Source organism: Pinus tabuliformis, chromosome J, assembly GCF_031772625.1.
Source record: "Pinus tabuliformis cultivar Carrire ecotype Pingquan chromosome J, CPIR1, whole genome shotgun sequence".
Taxonomy (NCBI): Eukaryota; Viridiplantae; Streptophyta; class Pinopsida; order Pinales; family Pinaceae; genus Pinus; species Pinus tabuliformis.
The window spans coordinates 589,578,310-589,604,482 of NC_142295.1; the positions used below are offsets into that span (position 1 = coordinate 589,578,310).

The 26,173-nt window shown below is 39.9% G+C and overlaps 1 protein-coding gene across 1 annotated transcript in view; it reads right to left on the reverse strand.

The window, feature by feature from the left end:
* LOC149228365 (ferredoxin-dependent glutamate synthase, chloroplastic-like) overlaps positions 1-26,173 on the reverse strand; it is a 282,238-nt gene that overhangs the window by 36,267 nt on the left and 219,798 nt on the right. Inside the window, exons 11-12 of the mRNA XM_089380754.1 lie at positions 22,750-22,860; positions 22,370-22,585 (exon numbers count right to left, since the gene is read on the reverse strand). Coding sequence (XP_089236880.1) covers positions 22,370-22,585; positions 22,750-22,860 — 327 coding nt within the window. The remainder of the gene's footprint in view (positions 1-22,369; positions 22,586-22,749; positions 22,861-26,173) is intronic.

Consider the following 26,173-nt stretch of genomic DNA (forward strand, 5'->3'; position numbering starts at 1 on the left):
TTTCTTCCCAGATGCACCCAATTTACTTATTTTCTCTTTCAGCACATGAAAATATACAGGACTTCCAAAAATTCTGAAGTGAGACTCAAGAGACATCGGGCTTCTTACCAGTGAACATTTTTTCGAGAGTCTTGGAGTCCAATGCTTGATGAGGGCATCAGTTTTGAACATACATGGCAGTATTTGTAGCTTTAGCCCATAGAAACTTTGGAAGGCCTTGATCATGAAGCATAGCACGAGCAGCGTCTACAATACAGTGATTCTTCCTTTCGGCCACACCATTCTGATCAACAGTGTATGGCATTGTAGTCTCCCTCTTAATGCTCGCTTCTCTACAATAATCTTGGAATTCATTGGATTCATACTGTGTCCCATTATCAGTCCTCAATATCTTGATTTTCTTCTCGAATTGGTTTTCAATCAAGACTTTGAAGTGTCGGAACCAGGTGAACACTTCATCCATCTTATTCAAGAAGTAGATCCAGGTCTTGCGAGAATAATCATCCGTAAAGGTGAGATAATATAAGTATCCTCCCAAAGAGTTTACGGGCATCATACCAGATATGTCGAAGTGGATCAATTGCAATATATTTGTGGTCTTGCTATTACTTGAGGGGAATGGTCCCCTTGTAAGTTCTCCTTCCACACATCTCGGACACACACCTTCATGCTCTACTTTGAACTCGGGCATACCTGTCACCATCTGTCTCACATTGGGAAGGGCCTTATAATGAAGATGGGCAAACCTCCAGTGCGATAGTTTAGATTGTAGAGATGTGTCACAAGACATGGCTCCCAATGGACTTCCTCCAACTTGATACAAAGTGTCAACCCTGAACCCAAGAGTAAAAGCATCTTTAAAATTTCTTTTCCAAACACGTACCTTTCCATTGATGAATGCCACCTTGAATGCTCTGTCCTCCATCGCCGAGATAGATACCAGGTTCTTCTTGAGATCAGGTACATATAGTACTTCTTGCAAACGAATAGTGTTGCATTGATTCAATTGAAGGGTAACATTCCCTACTCCCTTCACGGGACAGGTGGCATCGTCTCCAAGGATGATCTCCAAGTTTGTCTCCTTTTCTATCAGATTAGAGAGGGCTTCCTTATATCCGGTGAAGTGCCTTGAGGCACCACTATCAATCAGCCAATTTCCCAAAGTGTCCGGGGAGAGGTAGTAGAGAGGGTCGATATAAGATAGTACTAGTTTTTCTTATTGTTAATAACATTGGATTCTTCATATGTGGAGTTCCTTGATTACTTGGAGGCTCAACCATTTCCTTGATGTCCCGCATTCCTTTTTCCTTTGCCATTGGACCTGCCATTCCTTTAATCATTGTTGTTGAAGTTGCCCCTGGAATGATTGTGTTCATCATCATGCAATGTGTCCCTTCTATTTGGACACTCCCTTGCATAGTGGCCAAATTTATTGCAAACGAAGCACCTGCTCTTCCTTCCTCCCTTAGATCTAGGGTTTCCATGGAAATGACCTTTAGACCCTGCATTATTCCTCCTTTTCACATGAGCGGGGAATGTAGTGGGATTGCTTCTATTAGAAGGAATTTCTTGCTCCACCATTCTTGTTTCTTCTTGAATGCATCTCGACATCAATTCTTCAAACCCTGGAATTCGATCATTGTGGAGGACGGTGGTTCTAAATACATACCACTCTGATGGGAGTCCTCCAATGGTGGTGAGAGTAAGTTTCTGTCAGGAATGACTTCTCCAATCGAGAGTAGATCATTCTTGATCTCAGTAATCCTCAAGAAATAGGATTGAATATCCTCATCCTTGCCCTTCTTAATATCCTTCAACTTATTCTTGAGAAATGGAATTTTATTAGCATTACTAACCTTGAACATGCCAACCAACCTGTCGTAGATCTCCTTGGAGGTCTTCAATTCGGAGATGTAAGCCACCAGATGCTTGTCAATGGTATCCTTGATAATCTTCTTTGCTTTGACTTCAGCCCTATTGTACTTGATCTTCCCAACAACCAGTGCATTTGAAGGAGGTTCAGGGATTTTACCATGCACATAGTCCATCACTTCATTTTCTTCCAAGGTCAAATCAAGAGACATCTTCCAACCATAATAGTCAAATTTATCATGGAGCTTGTCTTCAACTGGGAAGTAGGATGAGGAACCCATTGAACCTTTTGTCCTTGTCGAACTGTCTTTGGTGATTGCCCTTTCACCTCAGCTCTAATACCATGTTAATTTTAGGCAACAACGGTATGTTCTATGCTTTAGAGCAATTTTACTTCAATTTCTTTATTAGCCCAGTATCAATATTCAGATTAGAAATCACATCAACATGATAGTAAAATGCAGATAGAACATAAACATAAACAGTAGAAGACAAGCCAAGACAAGAGGACACAAGATATGGCACAAGCCAAGGACAAACCCCAATGTGGGGAAACCCTTGATCAAATCTTCTTTTAGTCTTCAATAGTTCATCAGAGAGATAGTACAGTTTACAAATCTGATAATTTATAACAACAGCAAAAGAGCCCTAACCAGAAAAGTCAACGCTGGTCAACAAGGCAGATTTGACCCTCAACAAATCGGTCAACTTCAGTCAACTTCGGCCTCCAAACAACAAGATAAAATAGCCCTCAAAATAGTCAAACTCATCCCAGTCAAAGTCTGGTCAAATAGCCCACCTGTGGTCAGCCCTAGCTGCAATCAACGATGGTCAACAATCAACATTTAGCCTCGATTTTTGTGCCCAGAAATGTGGCCTGCCCAAACAGAGATAGCCCTCACAAAAACACAGTCAAAAGAGGTCAACGCAATCAAAACAACATTCAGCAAATTCGATCAAACCTGGTCAACGCTGAAAACAGAAAATTTGCCTTCCTTTCCTTCGCACGTGTGGAGAGAGAGACTGCCCAGAAATCTGTACCCAATCAATGAGGAGAGAGAGAGATGTGTGAAGATGAGTGTGTCCAAATGAGGCTAAGTCACCTTCTATTTATATGCAACGTTGAGGATGAATAGATGTTATTGTTGGACTTCTGAGCCTACATTAGTTTGCTGGCCGACCTTGAAAATTTGGCCATAATCAAAATAAATTCATAACTTCATTTTTACATGTCAGAATCGGATGATATCTAGATCAATCCTACACCTCTCTGAGAGAGGAATCCAAGAAAAATATCAATTGTCATAAATAAGATGACCCATGTGGAGTTTGGCCCTAGTTGCGCTAGGAAGGGTCCACTTAGGTGTCTTCCTCATGGATCATTACCTTGCTCCGGGGGCCCATAGTATTCAATAGCAGGATGGATCAGTGTCAGTTGATACAGTGAGTTCCAAAGTGACAATTGCAGACTAGTAGCAATCAGATGTTGAGGAGTAGAGACCAATGTTGGCAGCAGAGCGGGAGTCTCAATGGCAAAGTCTGCAGCAGCATAGATTTCGTAGTGGACAATGCAGAGGCTAGTAGCAGTCAAATGCTCAAGGGACAAATGCAACACAGACACACAGTTGATTCAGTATTTCAGATGCTTCTTAATTGCATTAGTTACAGTAACAGCAACAACAGTTAAGAGGGAGTTACAGTGCAGATGCAGAGTTGGCAGCAGTATAGCAAGGTCAGCAGCAGCATCAGAGTTGTGCAGTGATTGGTGGGCAGTGGCAGGTAGTCACAGTGACCAGACATCAACAGTGTGTATAGAGGATGATGCAAAGGCCGGCTGTCGGAGTAGTTCAATACTAGAACATCTTTCTCGGTAAGAGGGAGTGTTAGCTTTTGTAACAACGGATGGTGTTCTAGTTTCAAAACACTAGGACTCCATAACCTAGAAAAGGTTTCAAAAAAATCCACCTAGAGATGCCTTAATTGAGTTAATTAATCTGTAATTAAATTTTTCCTAAGTCTAACTTAGGGAAAATGATTAATTAAGAGAAATTAATTGACGAAAGTGAGATTTTTCTAGAAACTCGCACGGATCGACTAAGAAATAATCTTAGCCATTGATTAAGATTTAATCTTGGTCATTGGAGTTCCACGGTGAAATTACAAGAAGTCAATGGGTAGATGAAAAAACACACTTGTGTTACTTGAGATTGATTTCCTTGGGTAGTTTGATTTTCTAGAGAGCAACAGCAGTTGCCAGAAGAGTTCAAGCAAAAGAAGCAAAGCAGAAGCATAGAGGGGTAGAGACAATGAGTTTAGAGGAAGTTTTCCAGTTTCGGAGAATCAGGAAGAGGAGGCCAAGATTTTCTCCAAGAGGCTACGCAAAGGCAGCACAGAGCCTCAAGAGGGCAATTCGATCTAACTAAAGAGGAGCTCGTTCTGAGTTCCAAAGGTTGGGAATATTTTCCAGAGTGTCGAAGAGTCAGCAGCAAGCAAGATAGCTAAATTGGTAGCTGATTCAAGCAAAGCGTTTGAAGGACTCCGCTAGGGTGACGCAAGGCTTGCGCAAAGCTGGTTGGACAACTAGCTTTTCAGAGGTCAGATTGTGTTGGGATTGCTCAAAGAGGGTAATTTTACTCTAAGAATTTTTGCCAATATTTCTCTTGAATAGACACACCAGTTTGGCGATATTTATTGTACTCAGAGTTTCTCACTACTGCTTAATAATAAAAACTCTCAGCTGCTGCACCGATTTTCCCAAGTTGGGTTTTTCCGGGGACATTTGTCCAAAAATAATGGTGTCACCATTTTTATGTGTGTGTGCAAGCATTTCTCAATTTCCAGTTTAGCTTTCGTGGTATTTTTTTAACTTGTGAAGATTGCAATGTGATTAATTCATTGTTGATAATTAATTTATCAATCAGAAGAATTAATTCCAGTTGCGGAAATATAATTTATGGTGATGAAATTCTCACATTACATGAGTTTGACTCGTGTCTTATTTGTATGTTGGACACGAGCCCTACTGGTGTCCCAAAATTTGGACACGTGTCCTATGAAAAAACATCTTAAAATCGATTTAATGCCTTATTCTCACGCAATTCAGTCACAGTTTTGGAGCTCTAAAAGGTCTTGGAGTGCAGTTAAGGGAAATTAAGCAATGTTAGAAGGGATTCCAAGGGTTGGGAAGTGGATTTTTCTGACCCTACTAATGTTATGAATGGTAATGTTAAATTCTTGAAGTAAAAAGCATATCCTTTTACTTGTTAACATTACAAGGAAATGACTGAGGATGTTTGAGAGTGATTTCGACTTCATCTGATTTCATATGGAGAAAGTAGAATTTTAGATCCCACTCAAAATCCAACAAACTTAACAATTTTAGAATTTCGGGATTGGGGGGATTACTAATCAATGAATGAATTGAATTGATTTACAATGAACAATAAAGCTCAATAAATAATACAAACGTATTTACAGAAATGGAAACAGCAAGTTTCTATTAAGAAATAGAAACAAAAAGTTTCTTCTAAGAAACTGCTAAACCAAATGAGCATTAAACACTAAAATAGCATTATTCTAATACCCTCCCTTAATGCTCAATCTATTTACAACACCTATAGACCCTCTGAATTTTATAAACTTATCAGGACCAAGGGACTTGGTGAAGATGTCTGCTGGTTGCTCCGTTGTGGGAACATACAGCAACTGAATGGATCCGTCTTCAACAAGCTGTCGAATGTAGTGACAATGGGTCTCCACATGCTTTGTTCGTTCATGGAATACTGGATCCTTGGCAAGTTTGAGCACTCCCTGATTATCACAGAACAAGGGAGTAGGACCTGCCTGGGAAACATGCATATCCGCAAGCATACTTCGAAGCCAAACTGCCTCACAAGATGCCTTAACTGCTCCCCAATACTCTGCTTCTGTCAAGGAGAGAGCCACTGCCTGCTGCTTCTTACTAGTCCAAGTGACAACAGCAAATCCCAGACTAAACACATACCCAGTTGTAGATTTACGGTCATCAACCGAACTGGCCCAGTCAGAATCGGTGTAACCACTGAGTGTAGGATCAGAACTCCAAGTGTACAGAAGTCCATAATCAGGAGTGCCACGAACATAACGCAGCACACGCTTCGCTGCTATCCAATGATCAGCCTTAGGAGCTGACATGAAGCATGAAATGTAGCTCACTGCAAAGCTGATGTCAGGTCGAGTGGCAGTAAGGTAGATGAGGTTGCCCACTAATTGCCTACATAAAGTTTCATCCACAAGTGGTGAGGATGACTGAGTTGAAAGTTTGAGCCCGGATTCCATAGGAGTCGTGGCAGGTTTGCAACCCTGCCTTATGAACCTGTCCACAAGATTTCTGGCATACTTGGACTGAGAGAGAAAGATGTTGTTATCAGTCTGCCAAACTTCAACCCCCAAACAGTAATGAAGAAGTCCCAAATCTATCATATCAAAAGTGCTGCACAAATCTTGTTTGATCCCATGGATCAAATGCGTTGAACTGCCAGTAATGATAAGGTCATCCACATAGACAACCACAAACAGAATATCATCACCAATATGCTTGATATACAGGTTTGCATCAGATGGACTCCGCTGAAAGCCATGATCTGTTAGGTACTTATCAATTTTCATGTACCAAGCCCGAGGAGCTTGTTTCAGACCATAGAGTGCTTTGACTAATCTACAGACTTTCTGTTCTTGACCGGCAACCTTGAATCCTGGAGGCTGCGTCATGTAGACTTCTTCCTGTAAGTCACCATTCAGAAAAGCACTCTTTACATCCATCTGATGGACTTTCCAACTGAACTGAGCTGCTAAGGCAAGGACGAGCCGTATGGTACTCATCTTGGCTATAGGAGCAAAGGTCTCCTCATAGTTTATGCCTTCCTTCTGTAAGAACCTACGAGCAACAAGGCGAGCCTTGTACTTGTCTAGGGTTCCATCAGCTTTGTATTTCACTTTATACACCCATTTGCAGCTAATGGGCTTCTTCCCTGTAGGAAGGTCAGAAAGGGTCCAAGTGTGATTCTTCTGAACACTCTGGAATTTAGCTTCCATAGCCTGTTCCCACTCAGGTATACCCTTAGCCTCTAAATAGTTTTGAGGCTCAAAAACACTGTGTAGGTTAGCCATAAGAGAAAAATTGGTTGTAGGTTGTTGTTTGCTCTTATATCTAGAAGTTCTACCTTCAAGGAGCTCATTATCCCAGAGATCACCAATAGTTTTAGCCCACCATTTAGGCTGGAGAGTAGAATCACCAATAGCAGGAGTAGGTAGAGGAGGCTCAGGAACAACAGGAGCAGCAAGAGGAGGATTATTTTCTGGAGGAAGCTCAGGTAGGGCATTACCAAAAAATGATGTTGCATCATCCCTCCCATTAGGTGGACCTAACGGAAGAAGAACACTGTGAGGCTGATCCCCAGAGCACTACTCAGAAGAAGGAGACTGAAAGAATCCTCTGTCTTCATCAAATACTATGTCCCGACTAAATCTAAGACGACCAGTGTCTATATCTATCAGCCTATAGGCCTTGTGGTGATCACTGTACCCTGTCATCATGAGTTTCTGGCTTTTGGAATCCAACTTAGAGTGCTTAGCAGCTGGAATCCAAACATATGCAACCGAGCCAAACACTTTGAGGTGACTAATCTTAGGCTTATGGCCAGGGCAAACCTCTTCTGGAATCTTCCCCTTAATAGCCTTAGCAGGTGATCGGTTAAGAAGATAGACAGCAATAAACACTGCTTCAGCCCAAAATTTGTTCGGAACACTCTTTTGTTGTAACATGGAACGAGCTATTTCAAGAACCGTACAGTTGAGACGTTCGACAACATTGTTCTGTTGAGGAGTGTAGGGTGTAGTTAACTGGCGTTTGATGCCATGGGTATCACAGAAGTTGGAGAAAGCAGAAGAACAAAATCCCCCCCCCCCCCCCCCGTTTTTTGTCCTAAGAGTTATGATATTACAGCGAGACTCTTTTTCAACTAAGGACCTAAACTTTTGAAACATACTAAATACATCAAATTTATGTTTTAGAAAGTACACCCACATCTTTCTACTGAAATCATCTACAATAAGCAAAAAATATTTGCAACCAATAACAGAAGATGTATTCATAGGACCACAAATATCAGCATGAATTAACTGGAGTACCTTAGATGCGTGCCAAGATTCTCCATCCTTGAATGAAGACCGATGTTGCTTGCCAGCTTGACAGGCGCCACACACTCCCAACTGCTGAGTCTGAATATCAGGTAACCCTGACACAAGTCCTTCCCGAGATAGTTGAGAGAGATGCTGAATGTTTAGATGTCCATATCTCTGATGCCACAGAGTGCTGATGGGAGAAACACGAGCTGCTAGAGCCACTTCTAGAGAATCACCAATGTCACGCAGCCTGTATAGGCCATGATCTTCTATGCCAATAGCAACCATAAGACGAGTTTCCCTGTCAATAATGGAGCACTTGTGTGCACTAAACACCACATCGAGCTGAGGAGAGTTCCTCATAATGTGACTGACAGACAACAGATTAATTTCATGCTAGGAACATAGTACACATTCAGGAAGATGAGTGTGCGCCCACCAAACTGGATCTGAACTGTACCTCTGCCAACCACTGTGTACTCCTCACCTCCACCGAATACCACGGAATCACTGAAAGATGAGAAGTCAATAAACCAATCACGCCTGTGAGAGAAATGACGTGATGCACCAAAGTCAATGTACCAGGCAGAAGACGAGGCATGATCTAACGATCTCTTAGCCATAAAGGCATAAAAAGCAGATTCTGTCTGCTCAGAATGTTCTGCAACATTCACTGTGTTAGCGCTTGGAATTCACCTAGGCTGAGATAGACAAACTCTCAAGGCTACATCAAACCATTTCACCTCGTAGCTAGCCCTACGAGGTATGAGAAGGCTCTCTCGGGTCAGATTTGATAGATCTTATAATATAATAAGCTGACCAATTAGGATCAAAGATATTAGGCTAGTAAATTGATAAGGGGGGTTGATTTAAAAATTTTTGGGTTTTTGGTGGCAATTGGAGGGAGTGCAATTCAGGGTGCGGGGATGGAGCACAGTTTTTGCAGGGGGTTCTTTGGGGCAAGGTAGGAACTTGTGCTGATGCCTTTGGCTTGGATGAGTGATCAGGGAAGAAAGAGAGGAGGTTAAAGAGGGCAAACAAGGACTTTGAATCCTCTTTAAACAGTGGAAAACATAGATATTGAACAGAATTAAACGCTGAGCATGGCATGCATGAATTCAAACTTTATCACTTTATCTTGTTCAATTAGCAGCAAAGAAAGAGAGATGTAACACATAAACAAACTTACAGTAACAATTAGAAGACACACCATCAACACAATGATCCACAAGAATCCACAATGAAGTCTGCAAAACCCTGGCCTTCCTTTCCTTAAATTGCAGAAGTAGATGTACAATACACAATAATGCTTTCTCCCACAAGAGTCCAACCATCAAAATGAGAAAGAGAAGGCATAATATAGAAGGTCAAACCTCTTCCCCCACCTCTAGGGGTCGAGCTCAGCTTCCTAGGAGTTGTTATAACTAATTCTAAATCAGTCACTAGATAATAGGTCAGCACAACAACTTGCCTCTAAAAGTTAGGAAGCCTATCCATGCATTAAATATTAACTATTTACATCAAAGAAGCTTCTAGAAGAGTAAAGAAAGATAAAGCCTATCAAAGTACCATGAAAATATTACATTCATCCATCATCTACAAGTAAAAATGGTCAACCATAGTCAAAACAGTGTTTTTTGACCAAAAATGGCAATTCTGACAAATCTGGAAGTTCTGGTCGCGCCCCTGGAAGTTCTGGTCGCGCCCCTTTACAGCTGTTTTTGAGTGGGTTCCACTGATCCAAATCAGGTGCAAAATGGCTCATTGGAAAGCTTGGCCTGTCTACTTTCCATCCCAAGTGGAATTTCTGAATTTGGTGTTGATTTGACCCCTCAAAAACCATTTCTCCCAAGGTCACTTTCTGCAACTCAAAAAGTGGGCAGAAAGTCATTTTTTAGGTGTATTTTGAGCTTTTGGAGGCTCAAAACTCAAAATCAGGCTTCTCCCAAGTATTGGTAATTTTTCTTTTTGAATGCCCTTTCCAAAAATGCCAAGTTTGCAAAATTCCGAGCAGCCCTTCAAACTGGTCTCACCCGGGGTGAGACCAGTTCTTGGGAAAACCCTGTAATTTTACCAAAAATTTTCAAAATGCTCAAAAATCTTCAAAATTTTCACATTTTGGTGCTGGATCAAGGCTGATCAGTACCATGATGAGTGAGGGAGGCTTCAGCCAAGATACGGAGCGGATTTGTCCTTTTCCTCCTCTTCCGGGCCTCCGATAGCTTTCTTTGGAGAATTTTCATTCTCGCCTTGCAAACATGTAATCTTGCCCAGTAGTGTGTCTTCATGTTCCGGAGCAGCTCTTTGTCACGGTTTGCCTTGTCTAGCAGTCCCTCCAAGCGCCAATTTTCTCGGATGAGCAATAACTCTCTATCCTTGGGCAGTGGGTCCCCAGGCCTCCTGCGGTTGATGTCTCGGTCGGTTCGAATCTTCCATAGCTCTTCCAACTCTTTCTCTGTCTCCAGCTGTTTGGCCCGCTGCTCTAAATAAGTGATAGTCCACTGAGCCATCTCAAGCTTCCGCTGCAACACAAGGTTCTCTTCCTTGAGCTCATAGAAATCTGAAGAGGAAGGAGAATGAGCATCACGACCAGTGAAATCATCATGTGCCTCGCCAACTGCCTCATCCTCAACCATGGGCTGCTTGCCCTCTCGTACTGCCTGTGCCGATGAAGAAAGCGAGGCCCCTTCCACCTGGTGTGGAGATAACACTCGCTGCTCTGATGATGAAGACGAGACCCCTTCCACTGGCTGTAGAGAAAGTACTCGTCGGGCTGCTGCAAATAAGGTCCTGTGACCTCTCTGATATGTGACCCGAGGAGAAGAAGCCATGTGTCTCGGGATGCTGGTCTCGGGCTGATGTGATGGCCCTCCCTCCTCATGAACTGCCTCCGGCCCTGAATGTGGCTGTGTGAAAACATCTCGGGAGATGAAATCCGCCCAAGGAATGCCCTGCTGGCTCAGCTGATGGGAAACTACTAGCTGAATGAGACCATGATGGCATAGGCTCCGGAGCTGCTGTACTGAGGTCTGTCTCCGAAAGGTAGTGGCCATCCTCTGAATGTCGTGAAATAAGTATGCCGAGATGTTCATCATCCTCACTCTGGTGAAGTGCATCATCATGCGGATATGACAAGAAAATACTCGAGAGAATCTCCCCTCGCATGTGAAGTAGTGCATAATGAGTCTCATGGTGTCTATATACTCTGCTCGGAGGAACTTGATAGGAAAGTTCCTTGACAAGTGATGCACATAGGCAGGCCTAACATATGGCTCATAGTATACCAGGTCCACCCACTTGCGCTTTGGCCATACCTCACCCACATTGGGTATCCCGGTAGCATCTGTGATAGCCTCTGGAGAAAATACAAAATTCACCCCTGCAAGGGTGACCTGCCTGTCATGGAGATGGAGGACAAACAACCGTGCCAAGTCCCTGTGATGCTGGATGTGTGACAGCCTCTCACAAAACTGAAAACAAGCCATATGCTGAAAGCAAGATAGTGCCAACGGGCAAGCCTGCAACTCTGTCAATGATATAGGCTCCTCCCTCTTGTGGTGACCACCCTTGCCTCCCCTACGAGGCCTCTGCTGTGTATGAATCTCAGAAGATGATGATCGGTCATCACCTTGCTCATTAGTCTCAGTGGTTGACATGGTGTTATTGAGCAAGGTGGAAAAAACAAGTCAAATTGACCGCTGCCCTGCCTGCAAAATGCTGTGAAGTATGCTGTTTTCAAGGGGAAACATCATGAGGGATATGTTAGGGGAGGGAATTTACATATAGGAAAGGGAAAAATATATATAAGCAGGGAATTTTGAAGGAAAACATCACATAATGCTAAACATGTCATTCCATCTCTCACCATTTGCAAATTAAAATTTTATTAGGGAAAACTTGTGTTTTGAACACCAAGGGAAAGGACAATGAAAATCTCCATGATGGAGGGAAGGATGTCATGAGCATAGGGGAATAGGGCAGCATCAGTTATAAACCTTTAATAGGCTGCTCTCCTTAAATTTTGCCTTTGCATGTCATCTAAGAGCATACTCTGTTTTTTCATAACTTTTGCAATGGCCATTTAATGCTTTTGGGAAACAGTGATTTTGTATGTTTGATCACCAAGGGAGGGAAGGGTTACTGTGATAGGTTTGCAAAGGAAATAGAGTATGATGTCTTGTGAGTTAGGGAGATGAGGGGATATAGAGAAATAGGTTTAAGGAGACAATAAAACCCATCACCAAAATCTGCCAAACAATTTTCATAACAGCAGTCTTTCCATGGTGCTGGCAGTTCCATTTTTGCATTTGTCATTGGGAATTAAGATTTCACTGTATGTTTTGACATTGGGGATGGAAATTCAATTGCATAGGGAGTTTTGCATGAAGGGAAATGCAATTTGAATTAGGTTTTCATATGGGGAATAGATAGGGAAAAACAGAGTTTTATGGATAGAGAGATGATACCATGCTAATGAGAAACCCTAACACAGCAAAACTGTTTCCTTTGACAATTATGCAGCTGTATTTTTGATGAATTTTGTGATGACTTTAACACAGCTTTGAATCTTTGACATATACACAGCAAGATGACACTTTTCTTTATTTTTTAATAAGGCTATGCAAATGGCATTTTCACTGTTTTTACAATTTCTTGTGTGCATGCCTTGTCATCACCTTTCTTTTTGTTTTTTACAATGTTTTCTTTTTTTACTTTGCTGTGTATTAACGTATGCAAATTTGCTGTGTAGAGAGGGTAGGGTTTGTATGGTTTAATTTGAAAGGGAAAAGAGATGACTGGCATGAAAGGGATTTAGGGAGATAGATGGAGAAAGGAAATTAGATTTTGGGACTAGGAAATACATTAACAATCCTTTGCCAACCATACTCTATAACAGCAGGTCTTTCAACAATACTTGCAGCTTCATGAATGCTTTTTGTCATAGGGGAAATAAAACTTCATTTACATGTTGACAAAAGGGAAGAGGGATTTCAATTGCACTGGGATTTTTAGGGAAAGGATAAGCAATTGAATTAGGGTTTTAATGAAGGGAAGGGTAGGAAAACAGAGTTTGAGGTTAGGGAAATATACCATGTTCTTATGCAAACCTTACCACAGCAAAATGTTCATTTTGACAACATGTACAGCTGTATATTGTTACCTTTGTCATGACAGCCACCTAGTTACCTTGCCTCTGATTTTTACACAGCAATATGTCTCTTTTGCTCTTGTCTTGTCTAGGCTATGCATAGTGATATTACTCTGTTTTTTGTGATATTCATATGCATGCATTTGCCATCATATTCCTTTTTCTTTTCACAATGTTTCTTTTTCATTTTGCTGTGTTTTTTATACATAAATTTGCTGTGTGACAAAGTGTTAGGGTTTGAGTAGGATGCATGGGAGAAATTAGGATTTGAAATAGGGTTTAGGAAGGGTTAGGGTTTTTAGGAAATTGGGATGGGGTCTAGCATTAATTTGCAAATGAGATCAATGAAAATGACACTCTAACACATGTGAATTTATAATGGGAAACTAATGGAAGGGAATAAAGGAAAAATTACCTTGAAAAACAAACAATACAACCTAACATAAGCTTGCAAAGACATCAAGTCACTTAACCTATTTTTCATTAATTTCTTGCATGATAAAATTACCATAACCCTCCTTATTCATCCATGGCATGATTATAAACATCATAAGGGAAGCATACCTTGAAGAAATCCGAGCAAATTTGAAAGAAAATTGAAGTTTGGGTGAGTTTCACGGCAGACAGAGTTTTTGGTCGCGCACGCTCTGAGAATGGTCGCGCTCCTCCGTTTGGTCGCGCCCGTGTTATTTAACACTGTGCGTTGGCCTCCGTTTGGTCGCGCCCACCCAGGTGGTCGCGCGCACCTGTGGTTTGGTCGTGCACCCTCAGAAAGCCCAGAATTTGCTGCAAATTGCCAATTTGCCTTCTCACCTCTTTCTCTTGCGTTTTCTTGCCTTCAAATGCACAATGAGGGTCTTCAAAGAGGGAATTTACCTTTATATGCTTACATTTGAAAAAATTTAACTCAAAAACCCACTTTATAATGTTTCCACTTGGACATTCTTTTTTAACACTGTTTTGGAGTCATTTTGTCCTGAAATGAGCCTTTTGATGCGTTTGACTCCTTTTTTTTTGCAGGTTGACCGCCTGAGGGACTGTAGTGAAGGAACCAGGGTTATTGCCGGCACTTTTACAAATTTTTGAAAATTTCTTTATTTTTTCAAATTTCCACATGGCCTTGGACTTAAAAACAGGGTTTTTAAACCCAAGGCATAAAATGAGCTATAGCTGAAGAAAATGATAATGAAACATATGTACAAAACTCCTTCCGGCTTGCTGGGCACTTGCTGACCATGACTCATGACCTTGAAATGATTTTGACTCAAAACCCTAGACCTAAGACCATGGGACCTCAAGACAAAAAACAAGAACAAGCCTGACTCAATTACATTGTTGTATGACCTGATCCAGCAAAGCCAAGATGGGAACAAAGACCAGCTCCTCCATTCAGTGTTATGGCATGCCTAGCGGGATGCAAAACTGACACTGATGAGACACCTATAAATGCATATGCAAAGAGTTATTGATCACTGATGGAGGGCTCAAGACCGACACTAACACACTGTTTGATGAGACCCTCCCTGTTCCTTCTGTTCAGAAGCAATCCTCTGTCGGCAATCCTTCTTCATGTGGCTGAACTTGTGACAATAATTACACCGCACATTTTTCTTCCTAGCAGGATCAGAAGGCTGAGAAGAACCTTTCTGCTGAAAGAACTAAGAGGACTGATATTTGGTAGCAAAAGCATTTTCTGAGGAGGCTGATGAAGCACCACTACCAAATTGTTGTTTCCAACGATCCTACTGGAAGAGTTTGGTGCATAACTCCGGAAACTTCAGATCAACATTAGTGGTGGTAATGTTAAGTGTTTCTATGAAATGTTCATAAGGTTTCGGTAGACTTTTCAGAGTGATGACTACCATATCTTCTTCCTCCATGGTCCGACCAATGGCTTCGAGCTAATCTCGAATGTCTTTAATCTTGTTAAGATGTTCCTGTAAAGACATATGTTCATCCATTATGATGGAGAACAATTGATTCTTTAAAAAGAAAGCTTTGCTCCTGTCGGATGTTTCATGCAATTCCTTCAAATGTTGCCAGATTTCGGTAGCGGTCTTGTGGGAAGGTATCTATGGTAACTGATCATCAGTCACAGAGAGTTTGAGAAGCATAACAGCCTCTCGATTTCGATCGTCAAACTTATCTTGATCTGTACCAAGTGTACCGGGACGGAGCTCTTTGCCCAAAACAAGCTGGTCAAGACGCCTATATTCAAAAATGGTCAACATTCTCTGTTTCTAGATGTTATAGTTGGTGCCACTAAAGCGTTGACTGCCTTCCAACATCAGATTGGTTAGCGAAGCCATCTGCACGTTTCCCAAGATACAGAAAACACCAAAGGAATTTGGCACGGATTTCAATGCAGATGCCGACTGATCCAGACAAAATCTAATAGAACCAAAACAAACTTGGAGAATATTTGTATGCAAAAAAATATATATATATTTTCTGAAGAGTAAAAAAAATATATATACTGAGAAATTGATATGGACAGGTTGCCAGTAATTCGTGGTCTCCACAATTACTTCTCTATGCAAAAAAAAACAAGCTATATAACATACCAGAGTTGACTGTCCCCCAAAAAAAATACGTAACCCACCAGGATACGGGCCCACGTGCTATCCGACAAAAATGACCGTTGTTCCTCCGCCAAATGCCCTATTGCAGATCCGTTTCGTCAAATGCGTGGCTAGTAATGCGTTGTTGTTGCAAATCGTTGTGGTTAATGTGTTGTTGTTAATGCTATTAATGCTTGACGCCGAGCACGTTTGAGTACGAGGAAACTAAAATCAATGGGCCCCGCATAAGCATCTAACGCGAAATATTTTTATTTTTTCTTTTTCGGATATTCCCCGGGGATCACTTGATACCTCTGTCAATTCTGTGTAGCGTCATCGAGCTTTGGAATTCTAGGGTTGACCTTTGATGGGGTTCATGCCTTCAAAAAACCTAGCGCCTCAAATGGAGCTGCAGATGCGGGAGAAGCTTGGGAGGAAGGAATCTGAATTTGAAATCTTTCTCTGACAGTCTCGGTCTTTGCCACGAAAGGTCGTCGGTCTCGTGGTCCAGTGTCCCCACTGTAATGGCGGCTTCGCTGATTGCAAAAGAAAGACTCACGATCTCCATGTGCAGGAAGACTTACGCAGCGTCATTCTCTAAGTTTTTCTTCAAACGACGACTTCAGCGGCTGCGGCAGCAGCTCGGATAGACAGCGAAAAAAATGTACAGAACTAAGTCGTGACACCAGATAAGGGTTTGGGCTCAAATGGCTATAAAAATTATTACATAAGTATCTCTAGAGCCACGAGCTCTTATGTTCTCCAACCAATGACCTGGACTCCGACAAGAACTTGATACTGAAGAGACTTGCAATGAATTCTAGATTCCAGAAATCGGAAAGAAGAGATAGAGTTTCCAACCACGACGCCCAAAAAGATTTTCAGACTCCAAGAGAGCAGTTTCAAAATGAAGCACAGAATTTTTCAAGCAATGAAAAATTATTTCGAAAACAATACCGAGCTCTGATACCATAATCAATGAATGAATTGAATTGATTTACAAAGAGCAATAAAGCTCAATAAATAATACAAACGTATTTATAGAAATAGAAACAGCAAGTTTCTATTAGGAAATAGAAACAGCAAGTTTCTTCTAAGAAACTGCTAAACCGAATGAGCATTAAACACTAAAATAGCATTATTCTAATAATTACAATGTTTCCATTGGAGTTTTTTATGTATGAGAGTATGGAACTAGCATTTAATTAAGAGGACAAAGCCCTCTATGTACCTCAATGTTGGTGGCATTGATTGTTGAACTCCTCTATCAAGACCCTAGTAAAAATGCACCCATCACTCAAATAGAATCTCGATTTCACATGTTAAGCTTTTTCTATCTTATTTTAATGCTTAGAGGGTGATATTAATGATGAGGATCCCAATATAGAAAATGATTTTGATGATATATAGTACTAGTCATTTGTTGTAGCATTATTGTTTTTGGACTATAAAGGCCATTTAGGGCCTCTTTGCTGATGTATTTTTGGTTCAGAGATGGATTGCATTTGCACTCAATGCTATTTTGGTTATATGCATTAGTTGTGTGACATCATCATCACGTAAATGTTTTATATACTTCATATTCTATGTGTAATTCACTAATATATAAAATGTGTCATCTATGTCATGTCACGTGTCGGACACTCATATTTTCGTGTCCTACATGTCCCATATCCTCATGTCAAATGACTTAGATTTTCACCTAAGACAAGTTTACCATCACTACTTCTAAGACCAGAACAAATGTTTACCATGATAGAAGAAGAGTAATCTGTATACATACGTTGAAATTTAATTAAAATTTTCAATAAAGTTTTCCCTTTCAATGATTCTGCTAGAATCTTTCTTAAGTGATGCAATAATTTAGCACCCTCTCCCCAAAAATAACCTGAGCCATTACAATAGATGCAATGAAGTTTGTTATGTAAATGTGCCTTGTTACACCAAAATCTAGCAACCCCAAATGATGCAGAGTCCCAAGCATCAAGGGGATACTTTTTCACAGCTCAGGAAGTCTACCCAACTACCCACTATCACCATAGTTGTTCTTCTTCTGATTTTTGGTTAGCTCTTCTCTGAGTCGTAGCAGGCTTCCCTAAAAGGTAGGATTGCAAAGATATTAAAGGGAGGCACAAGTTGATTTAATGAAGAGTTAACCAAAGAAAAACAGGTGGTACTAGTATAATGGATTAATAACTGGTCTGAAAAGGAAAGGACGAAGGAAAACCCAGGACCAAGTACCTAATCACACCTTGGTCATGATTATAAGGATAATGTGGGATTGAATAATTGACTGTCCTAGCAGATTGATGATGTGGCATCTATTATTGTGGAAGGACATAATAATAATGCAACTAAGGGTTTTTAATTTAAAATTCAAATTTTGGAGGGAGCATTTTGGCTCCAATAAATTGAATTTAAAAATCAAATTCATGTCAGCTGGCCCTTTCTAGTTATTCATCAAAACTATATAGATTACACCTTTGGTATACGATCATTCTTGAGATGAAGCTCTGAAATTAGTTTCTGTCCTGTGGAAGATAGCAAGAGTTTGGGATCATCGGTGTGAATTCTTCAAGAAGGTTTTCTGAAATATGCCTGCGACACTATTGGAGATCTAATCCTGGGTTTATCATTTATTTGGATGGGTCTCATTGGGGCATAAATTCTTGGGGGCAGTCAATTATTGCATTCAAATTCCTGGACAATCTGAAGTTGTTTTAAACTTGCTCTCTGAGCAATATAACATCGGTGATCTTGATCAGTCATGAAAACACAATGACGCTAGACATTTCTGCATAATGACTTGAACTTGTGCCAAATCGCAAAACATGAATTAATTTGGAGCTATACATCAAATGTATTGAGCACATCCTCTTAAGTTTATCAGCCTTGAAGAACTCGTGGGAGGGTTTTGATATTGGTTAGATTTTCTGGGCTGTTCATTTCTCTTTGGTTTCGCTGGGCCAAGTATTCCTTTTGATTGCAGGTGTGTGATGTAATTTGCTCTTTGTCTACAGCCAGCATAGAATTGGACGTTCTGAGGAAGGTTGAAGTGCTGTTGTGTTTCTTGCTGTAGTGATAGGTCCTCTTTAAGACCAAGAGAAGGAGACTTGCTTATCTCCCTGCAGCCAGAATTGCAGAAGGGTTTAGGGTTCCTTTTCTTGTCCTTTTGGGCTGAGGTTTTCGTTGAGTTTTCAAGTGTTCTCTGCAGGTGGAATTCACATTGCATTAAAGATGTTTTGAAATATGCTTTGATCAAGGATTCCTGTTTGGGTATAGTTTGGGTTTCATTGGACTACATGTTCTCTTCTCTGTGGTTCTTACCTCAGATCAGTGAAGGAGCTTAAGCACTATACACAAGACCAGCGGAGGAACCCAAATGCTTGTTGTGCCATGTCAAAACATAAATTGGATCTGTTTATTCTCTGTGAATACATCTTTGCAGAAAGCTCATTTTGATCAATCTCTGAAGTGCGAATAAGTTTGGCTCCTACAGCCTCATTTGACAAATGGCACTTAAAATCACTGCATAACTAGTCAAGAGTTCTCACATTCTTTCTCCCTGTGATTTTAAACTGTGTTATTCTCTGTGGCCTGGACAAAGGTGAATATTTGAGGAAGATCATACGAGAGGATTGCATCAATTTATTTCACTGAGTTAAGGTTTTTGCTGGACTTTCTCCATGCCTTCTCTCTTCAGACCAAGCGAAGGAGTCTAACTGTTGCGGTTGTGCAAATTTAGTGACTCAATGTTTGAGGCTTAATATTCTCTACTTTTGTGGTCAAATTCCTTCACTTATGTTGTATCTTCTGCGGTCAAGATTGACGATCTAAAGTCATTTTACTCTCTTGATGTCTCACTAGATTCTATACCAATTTCTGAGGCTTGTTTACTAACGAATGTTTGAGACAGTTCTCATAGAAGTTCTCGACTATGTGTCTCAGAACCAGCAAAGAGTTGTTCTTCCTTGTAAATTACTTAAGCACTCATATGAATTTGTTTTTGTTCTAATCACTGAAGCTCAATTGGCTTGATAAGTCTTGATCAATCTGCTAAAGATCCAGCAGGCTTTAAGAAACTAAATTTGCAGACACATATTCAAGCTCAAACGTAAGGTAGTTTGAGGTTTGTTCTGCTCTATGTAAGACTGATGAAAGGAAAGGGACAGTACTAACAGTGTTGATCACTGAGACCTCATTAGACCAGCAAGCATCCAGCACAATGTCATCAAAAGTTTGACCAAAGACTGAAGGAATTTAAACAACAGTGCACCTTGCATCAAATAAAGTGTGGGCAGGTAGTAAGTTCCAGGACTTAGTAGCAAGCTTGAAATTGTTTTAGCAGTAGTTGGTTTTTAGGTTTGTTTGACATTACAGGAAGATTACCATCTTATATGATAGTGAACAGGATTCTTGATCTGTTGACAATGAGACAGCATGTGTGATCTTGATAGCAGTGACTTCACAGAAATAAGTGACAGTAACCTGTAAAAGAGAAGCCAGCATGATTGCAATGAAGGAATTGTGTTTAAAATTGTTTGGCTAGTGTTTCCAGCTAGAAGAGACATAACTTCAGCTTAGTTAGACAGTGACCCTTGCAGTAACTGTGATCAGACACTCTTCTTATTGTTTGGAATGCACATTGATTATGTATAGACTATATCCAGTGATCTTAATAACAAAATCTTATGATAGTGATAAGACATCCTTTGGGACAGATGGTAGATGTATGGTAACATTAGTGCAGCAATATCCCGGACATAACAATGAACCTATTGGGTGATTGTGACATTCCAGTCTTGATGACAGAATGCAAGGGCTTGATGCACAAAAGCAGCAACAACAGTGGTGACAGACATACTAGATGCAGCAGTGACAACAGTAACAAGGGAACATCGGCAGAAGTGGAAACAATGGTAGCAACAACAGAGGTGGAAGGTGTTCCATCAGATAGAGGCAGTATGGACAGAAGCAGAGATTGAGGACAGTAAGAGGAGCAACAGTGTAGCAGCAGAGGCAGTGTGGACAGAAGCAGAGATTGAAGATAGTAGGTGTAGCAGCGGGCAGCAGTTGTGGAGCAGCAATGAATGTGTAAATTGATTGATGGTACAAGAGACTGAAGACTCCTGCAGACTTAGTCTGCATATCTTCAGACTTGGGGAGTCCCGTACTTCCTTCCAGGTTTACCTGGTAAATGTCATATGTACATCATACATAACTGAGCTTACTGTTGAGCCAAATCTTGTGTATTGTCTTGATGTGATGTTGTTTACTGTTTTAATCTGATGCTCTTAAGTTTTAATTATTAAACTAACCTAATTGTGGAAAACTGAGGGAAATACTAATTCACCCCACTCTCAGAATTTCCAACAATATGATTATGTACAGTAGGTCTAACTACATGTCAAAAAATGGCTCTATAAGCTCATCAATTAAATATTTCAACTCTACATCTTAATCAACCTGTCATATTCCTTGACATTTGGCTTAAAATGTAAGAAGTATCATCTAGTTACAATCTTAAATGAATATTTTACATTGTTTGAGAACATGCTATAGTCTATGTATCATATTGTTCTAAGAGGACACTTCACCTAGAGTTGGATGGGATTAATCTAATTAAATTATTAATGACATAGCCATCCTTTGTACACTATATATTATTATCTATATATTGTTTTAAAGATTTCTTGTTAGGATTATCGAAAATTGAAAATTAACATTTTGATATGTCAAACCTTTCCTAGTAGCTTTATCATGTGCTATACTGCTTATAGGTATTTAATAACTTATATCACTATACAACCTACAGATTACTAATAAGTGATCTAACTAAAAATCTAAATAGAATATTAAAAAAAAACAAAATCCCTAATGTTATTTGCTTGGGATTCGGTGTGTGAGAGCTAGTTGACACAAGATCCGTTTCAATAGCATGGGATCCGTTTCCCAGTTTGAAGGATCCACTTATGCGGCGGATCCTACGTGGATCTGGGTGGATCCGTATCCGCATCCGTATCTGAAATGCGGATCCGCGAATCTGGCATCAAGACCCCGTGTATACGGTAACATAGCAGTAAACAAATGGCTCCACTTGTGAAGTTTTGTCCAATGTTTAGAGATTTAAAGAGATCAATTAAAAAAGAATATTGCTGACCTTTGCCAGCTCTTCATATTGGGACTGGTGTACTACAACGAATAGCTTCACTGTCCTGAGCATATTTTGGAAAAATGTAAGAATGTTTGTGGCCAGTGCTTACAGCATTTTAACATTTACAAAGGTTTTCTACGCTGGAATTTGGAACAAAATTGGATAGTCTTACTAAATAAGTATTGATTAAAAGCAACTACAGTTTGTTCATAGTACATACTACATACCACTTTGAATGTGGTTTAAGGATTGTTCACATACACAATTCAGCAACCACCTCCCAGAAGAAGGGAAAAAGCCCTAACGACTACTCACAGAACTAAAGAAACTTGAGAGATTCATTATTCTTAATAATAAACAATAGCATAACTATAATGGGCAGGCCATGCAGAACATATGCATTATGGTAGCTTCTAGAAGTGACAGCATAAGCCACAAGCCTCAATAGGATCTACAAAACAAAAGTATTACCAATTCATCGGCACGATCACTGAGGATTAACAGATGTGAACCACCTCGAACAGCCTCATCTGCAGCTTCACAGAGTCTGTTTATTGCTTTTTCCAAAGATCCATCAAGACCTTTGCTGATATCAAAAAATATTGGTAATCTGTGAGCCTTCAAATATGAATCTTTCTTCAATAGCTCTAGCTCTCCCTCATTCAGCACGGGACTTGCAAGAGTTACCTTTACAAAATACAGATTTCATGAGTTGAAATCAGTACAAACACAAAAATGCACCTTACCCTAAGAATCCTTGATGTCTCTTTTCTCTGCGCCTAATAACATTTTTCTTAGATCACATCTTCTGAAACGAAATAAACAGTTTAATGAACCTTCAAAAACAATACCTGAGCAGCATTCTTTGGTCCAACTTCCAAAATATTTTCTCGTTTTCCAAGACTAACTTCCAGAGACATGACTAGGCCTTCCCTTAGAGGATCAATTGCAGGATTTGTAACCTGCATCATGGAGGGTAAATGTTAAAACCATCAATATTGTTTCCATCATTTTCACAACAAGAAAGTTTTCATTTCACTACATGAAATCACAAACCTATCTTTTCTTAAATGGACAACTTTTCATTTCTATCTGCAATTACTACCAATACAGATTCAAAAATTTGTGCAACTTATACACTGAAGATTTTTCATTTTTTGAGTTGATTAAACACTGAAATAATGCATACATGGTCTAAATCAAACTGAGCCTTTGGGAAGTTGCAACACTCTTATCAGGATCACAAATATTAACAGGTTAAAGACCACAGAACAAAGAAGCATAATCTCAAAGGAAGAGACAATTAACAGAAAGATTGAGGTTTATAAAGAACTCACAGATCACAAAGATCAAGCAAACGCCCTTCATTTTGCCAACTTAATTTCAAGAAGACACCAAATTACTATATGTGTCATCCTATGAATGCGAAATTGGATTGATGGAATATCAATATTATCATTATTATTATAATGTGATAGTTTACCTTATCATAAGGTGGGTTGTGAGTTATGTAGTGAGATCTTTATGAATTCCAAATTCCGAAGTCCTAATGAATCACATGAATGGTTGTTCTAACCACCATCTACATGCTGCATAGAGTATAAAGAAGCCCTTAACTGATTTGAGCTATCATCACAACTAGAGGCCTTCTACTGTAGATTGTGCACCACTTCTATTTCTGTTGATCCCATGTATATATCATATAGACTATAAGTTCAAGTTAAATAAACACCATCACAATCCCAGCATTCCGAGAATCATGCTGTAGCTGCATCTTTCCTTTCTCTTATTTATTAATCAGAAGCACACACAAAACCATCTCTTAGTTATCCATGTCTTATTGTCATCTCAGGAATCCAACCATTCGGCAGATTGCACTATACACATTTGGCATTGTTGCTGCATTTGGAATTTTAAAAGGAGGAATTCTTGTTGGTTGTGATTGTTGGTGAGGGTGAAACCCCTTTTGGTTGATGACAGAAACCCAGCCAAGAAAGAATGCATGGGCACATGAAAACACGAGAACGTGAAGATGTGTGCATGGATTATTCAAGTTTGTTGGGATAACCTTTTCATTGTTCAGTTTTATTTGTTAATTGCCTTTCTTGAGATGGTGATGCCATGCCTTCATATGCCAAGGAGGAAATCTCAGCATGAGGATTAAAAAAGTCTTTGATTGAAATATTCTACGCAGATCACAATCAGATGCAGTCCCAACCCCTTGCTGTTGGGAAAATTGTTGATGTCAGTGGTTATAAAGGAGCTTGAGAGTGTGTCAAACTAGTTCCTTAAATTGGACCGCAAATCAAGTCAAGAGAATGAAATTGCCAAAGGAGGAGTTGGGTCTAAGAGAAAGAAGGCTATAGTTGGTGAAGTCCAATGCAGATGGAGATCCAGTGCTTTGCACCCCTGGTTTGAGAGGTGGTGGGCAGAAGGTCAGTTAATAACAAGGGGGTGTCCAAGTGAACAGAGGAAGTTGAACAAAGGACATCTGCAGGGATACCAATATGATGAGAGCAGGCAAGCGAAAGGACCAAAGAACTAAGAGAAAACAAAAGCAAATGAAAGAAAACCCAACAAATTGTCAAACTGGATATGCTTTATACTCTTCATAACATGTCTTTAAATAGACATAGGAATTGATAGAAGGTGTTTTACAAAACTGTGGTTGGCCCAATATTACAAACATGATAACACTGACCAAGGATCAAAACAGAGAGATACAATATAATATTCACCAATGACCAAGTCAACATAATATAAGTTCTCATCCTTTCCTCCACACCTAGAGAAAAATATCCTTGATTTTTGTCGATGTAAAATGGAATACCTGTTTTCCAATGAGATGTAAATTACTTGGTAGGCATTGTGTAGTTGCGTTCTTTGTGTGTCCTCTAAACCTTCAATACTTGAACTAAACACAGAATACTCTATTGCACAGTTACACTTGTGGGTGATATATTGGCCGTATCATGATTTATAATGAGATTTACCCAGAGCCCATAGTTTTGACAAAAAATATTGCATATTTCCCTTGAAACAATATTAACATGATTTTTTATGAATATATAGCAAGGCAAAGGAAAAGATCACACTACTGATGCCAATAACACTTTATAGCTTGATTTTCGGTGTTCTACCCGCATTTTCAAAAACCAGAGATAAGGCATTGAGCTCTAAGGAGTTTGTCAACCTACTAATCACCTATAAGTAAAAGTTGACATTTGCATTTATCATTCCTTCTCTAATTATCCTTTATTTGTCATCTAAAGTTAACATTCTCCTTTATCTTTCTTTTTCTAATTTTTGCATCTTTAATTTTCTATTATTTTAGTTTATTTTTCACATTACCATTAATTGTTTCAGGGTGTTTGAGAGTTGTTCCATCCTCATCAGACTTTCGTATGCAGAAAGTAGAATTCCATATTCCATTCAGAATTTAGTAGACTTTAGAGTTTTCAAGGGTTCAAGATTGGCAAGATTACAACATTTTCACTGGATTCTATCATGTCAAGGAAATGGAATAGGCATTTAATCAAGAGCACCAAACGTTTTATATACCTCGATATTGGTGGTGTTGATTGCTGAACTCCTTTGTCACAACCACAGTAAATATTAAATATGTACCCACAAAATCCAATACTATGCATGTTAATTGATCCGGATTGGATCATTATACTGTTTTCATCCATCTTGATGCTTTTAGAGTGGAAAAAGTGGACAAATCAGCTCACGAGACCATTTTTCCAAACAGGACCCAATTTGGCAAATTAGGGTCTCAAACCTTCTAGGAGCATTTTGAGGCATCAAACGATGTTTTTTGGGGATAAAACTTTGCCCCTTTAGTGCAACACCTTTTTTTCCTATTCTACACATAGAGACGTTTCCAACAGTGCAAGAATCACTTCAATCAAACTACGTATGCAAAATTTATTCCACTTGGAAGTTGACCTTCTCATTTTGGCCACCATAATTCGAGAGGATGCCACGTCAACCCCTATAACTCATGAGAAAGGAGCTAGACACGTGACTATGATGAAGAAGACTCTAAAAGAGTCAATATTGTAACTCTGGTTGAGAGATGAAGAAGTCAAACCTAACCACTAGTACACTATCGAGTTGTGTTATAACCAAGCCACAATGAGGAAAATGGGTTCCATTTTTGTCGAGTGCATTTGTTCCACAGAAGAGCAAAGTAGCCGAGAGAAATAGGGAGAGAGCACACAGACATGATTTACGCACTGTAGTAATGTGGAAAACTAAACTTAGGAAAAT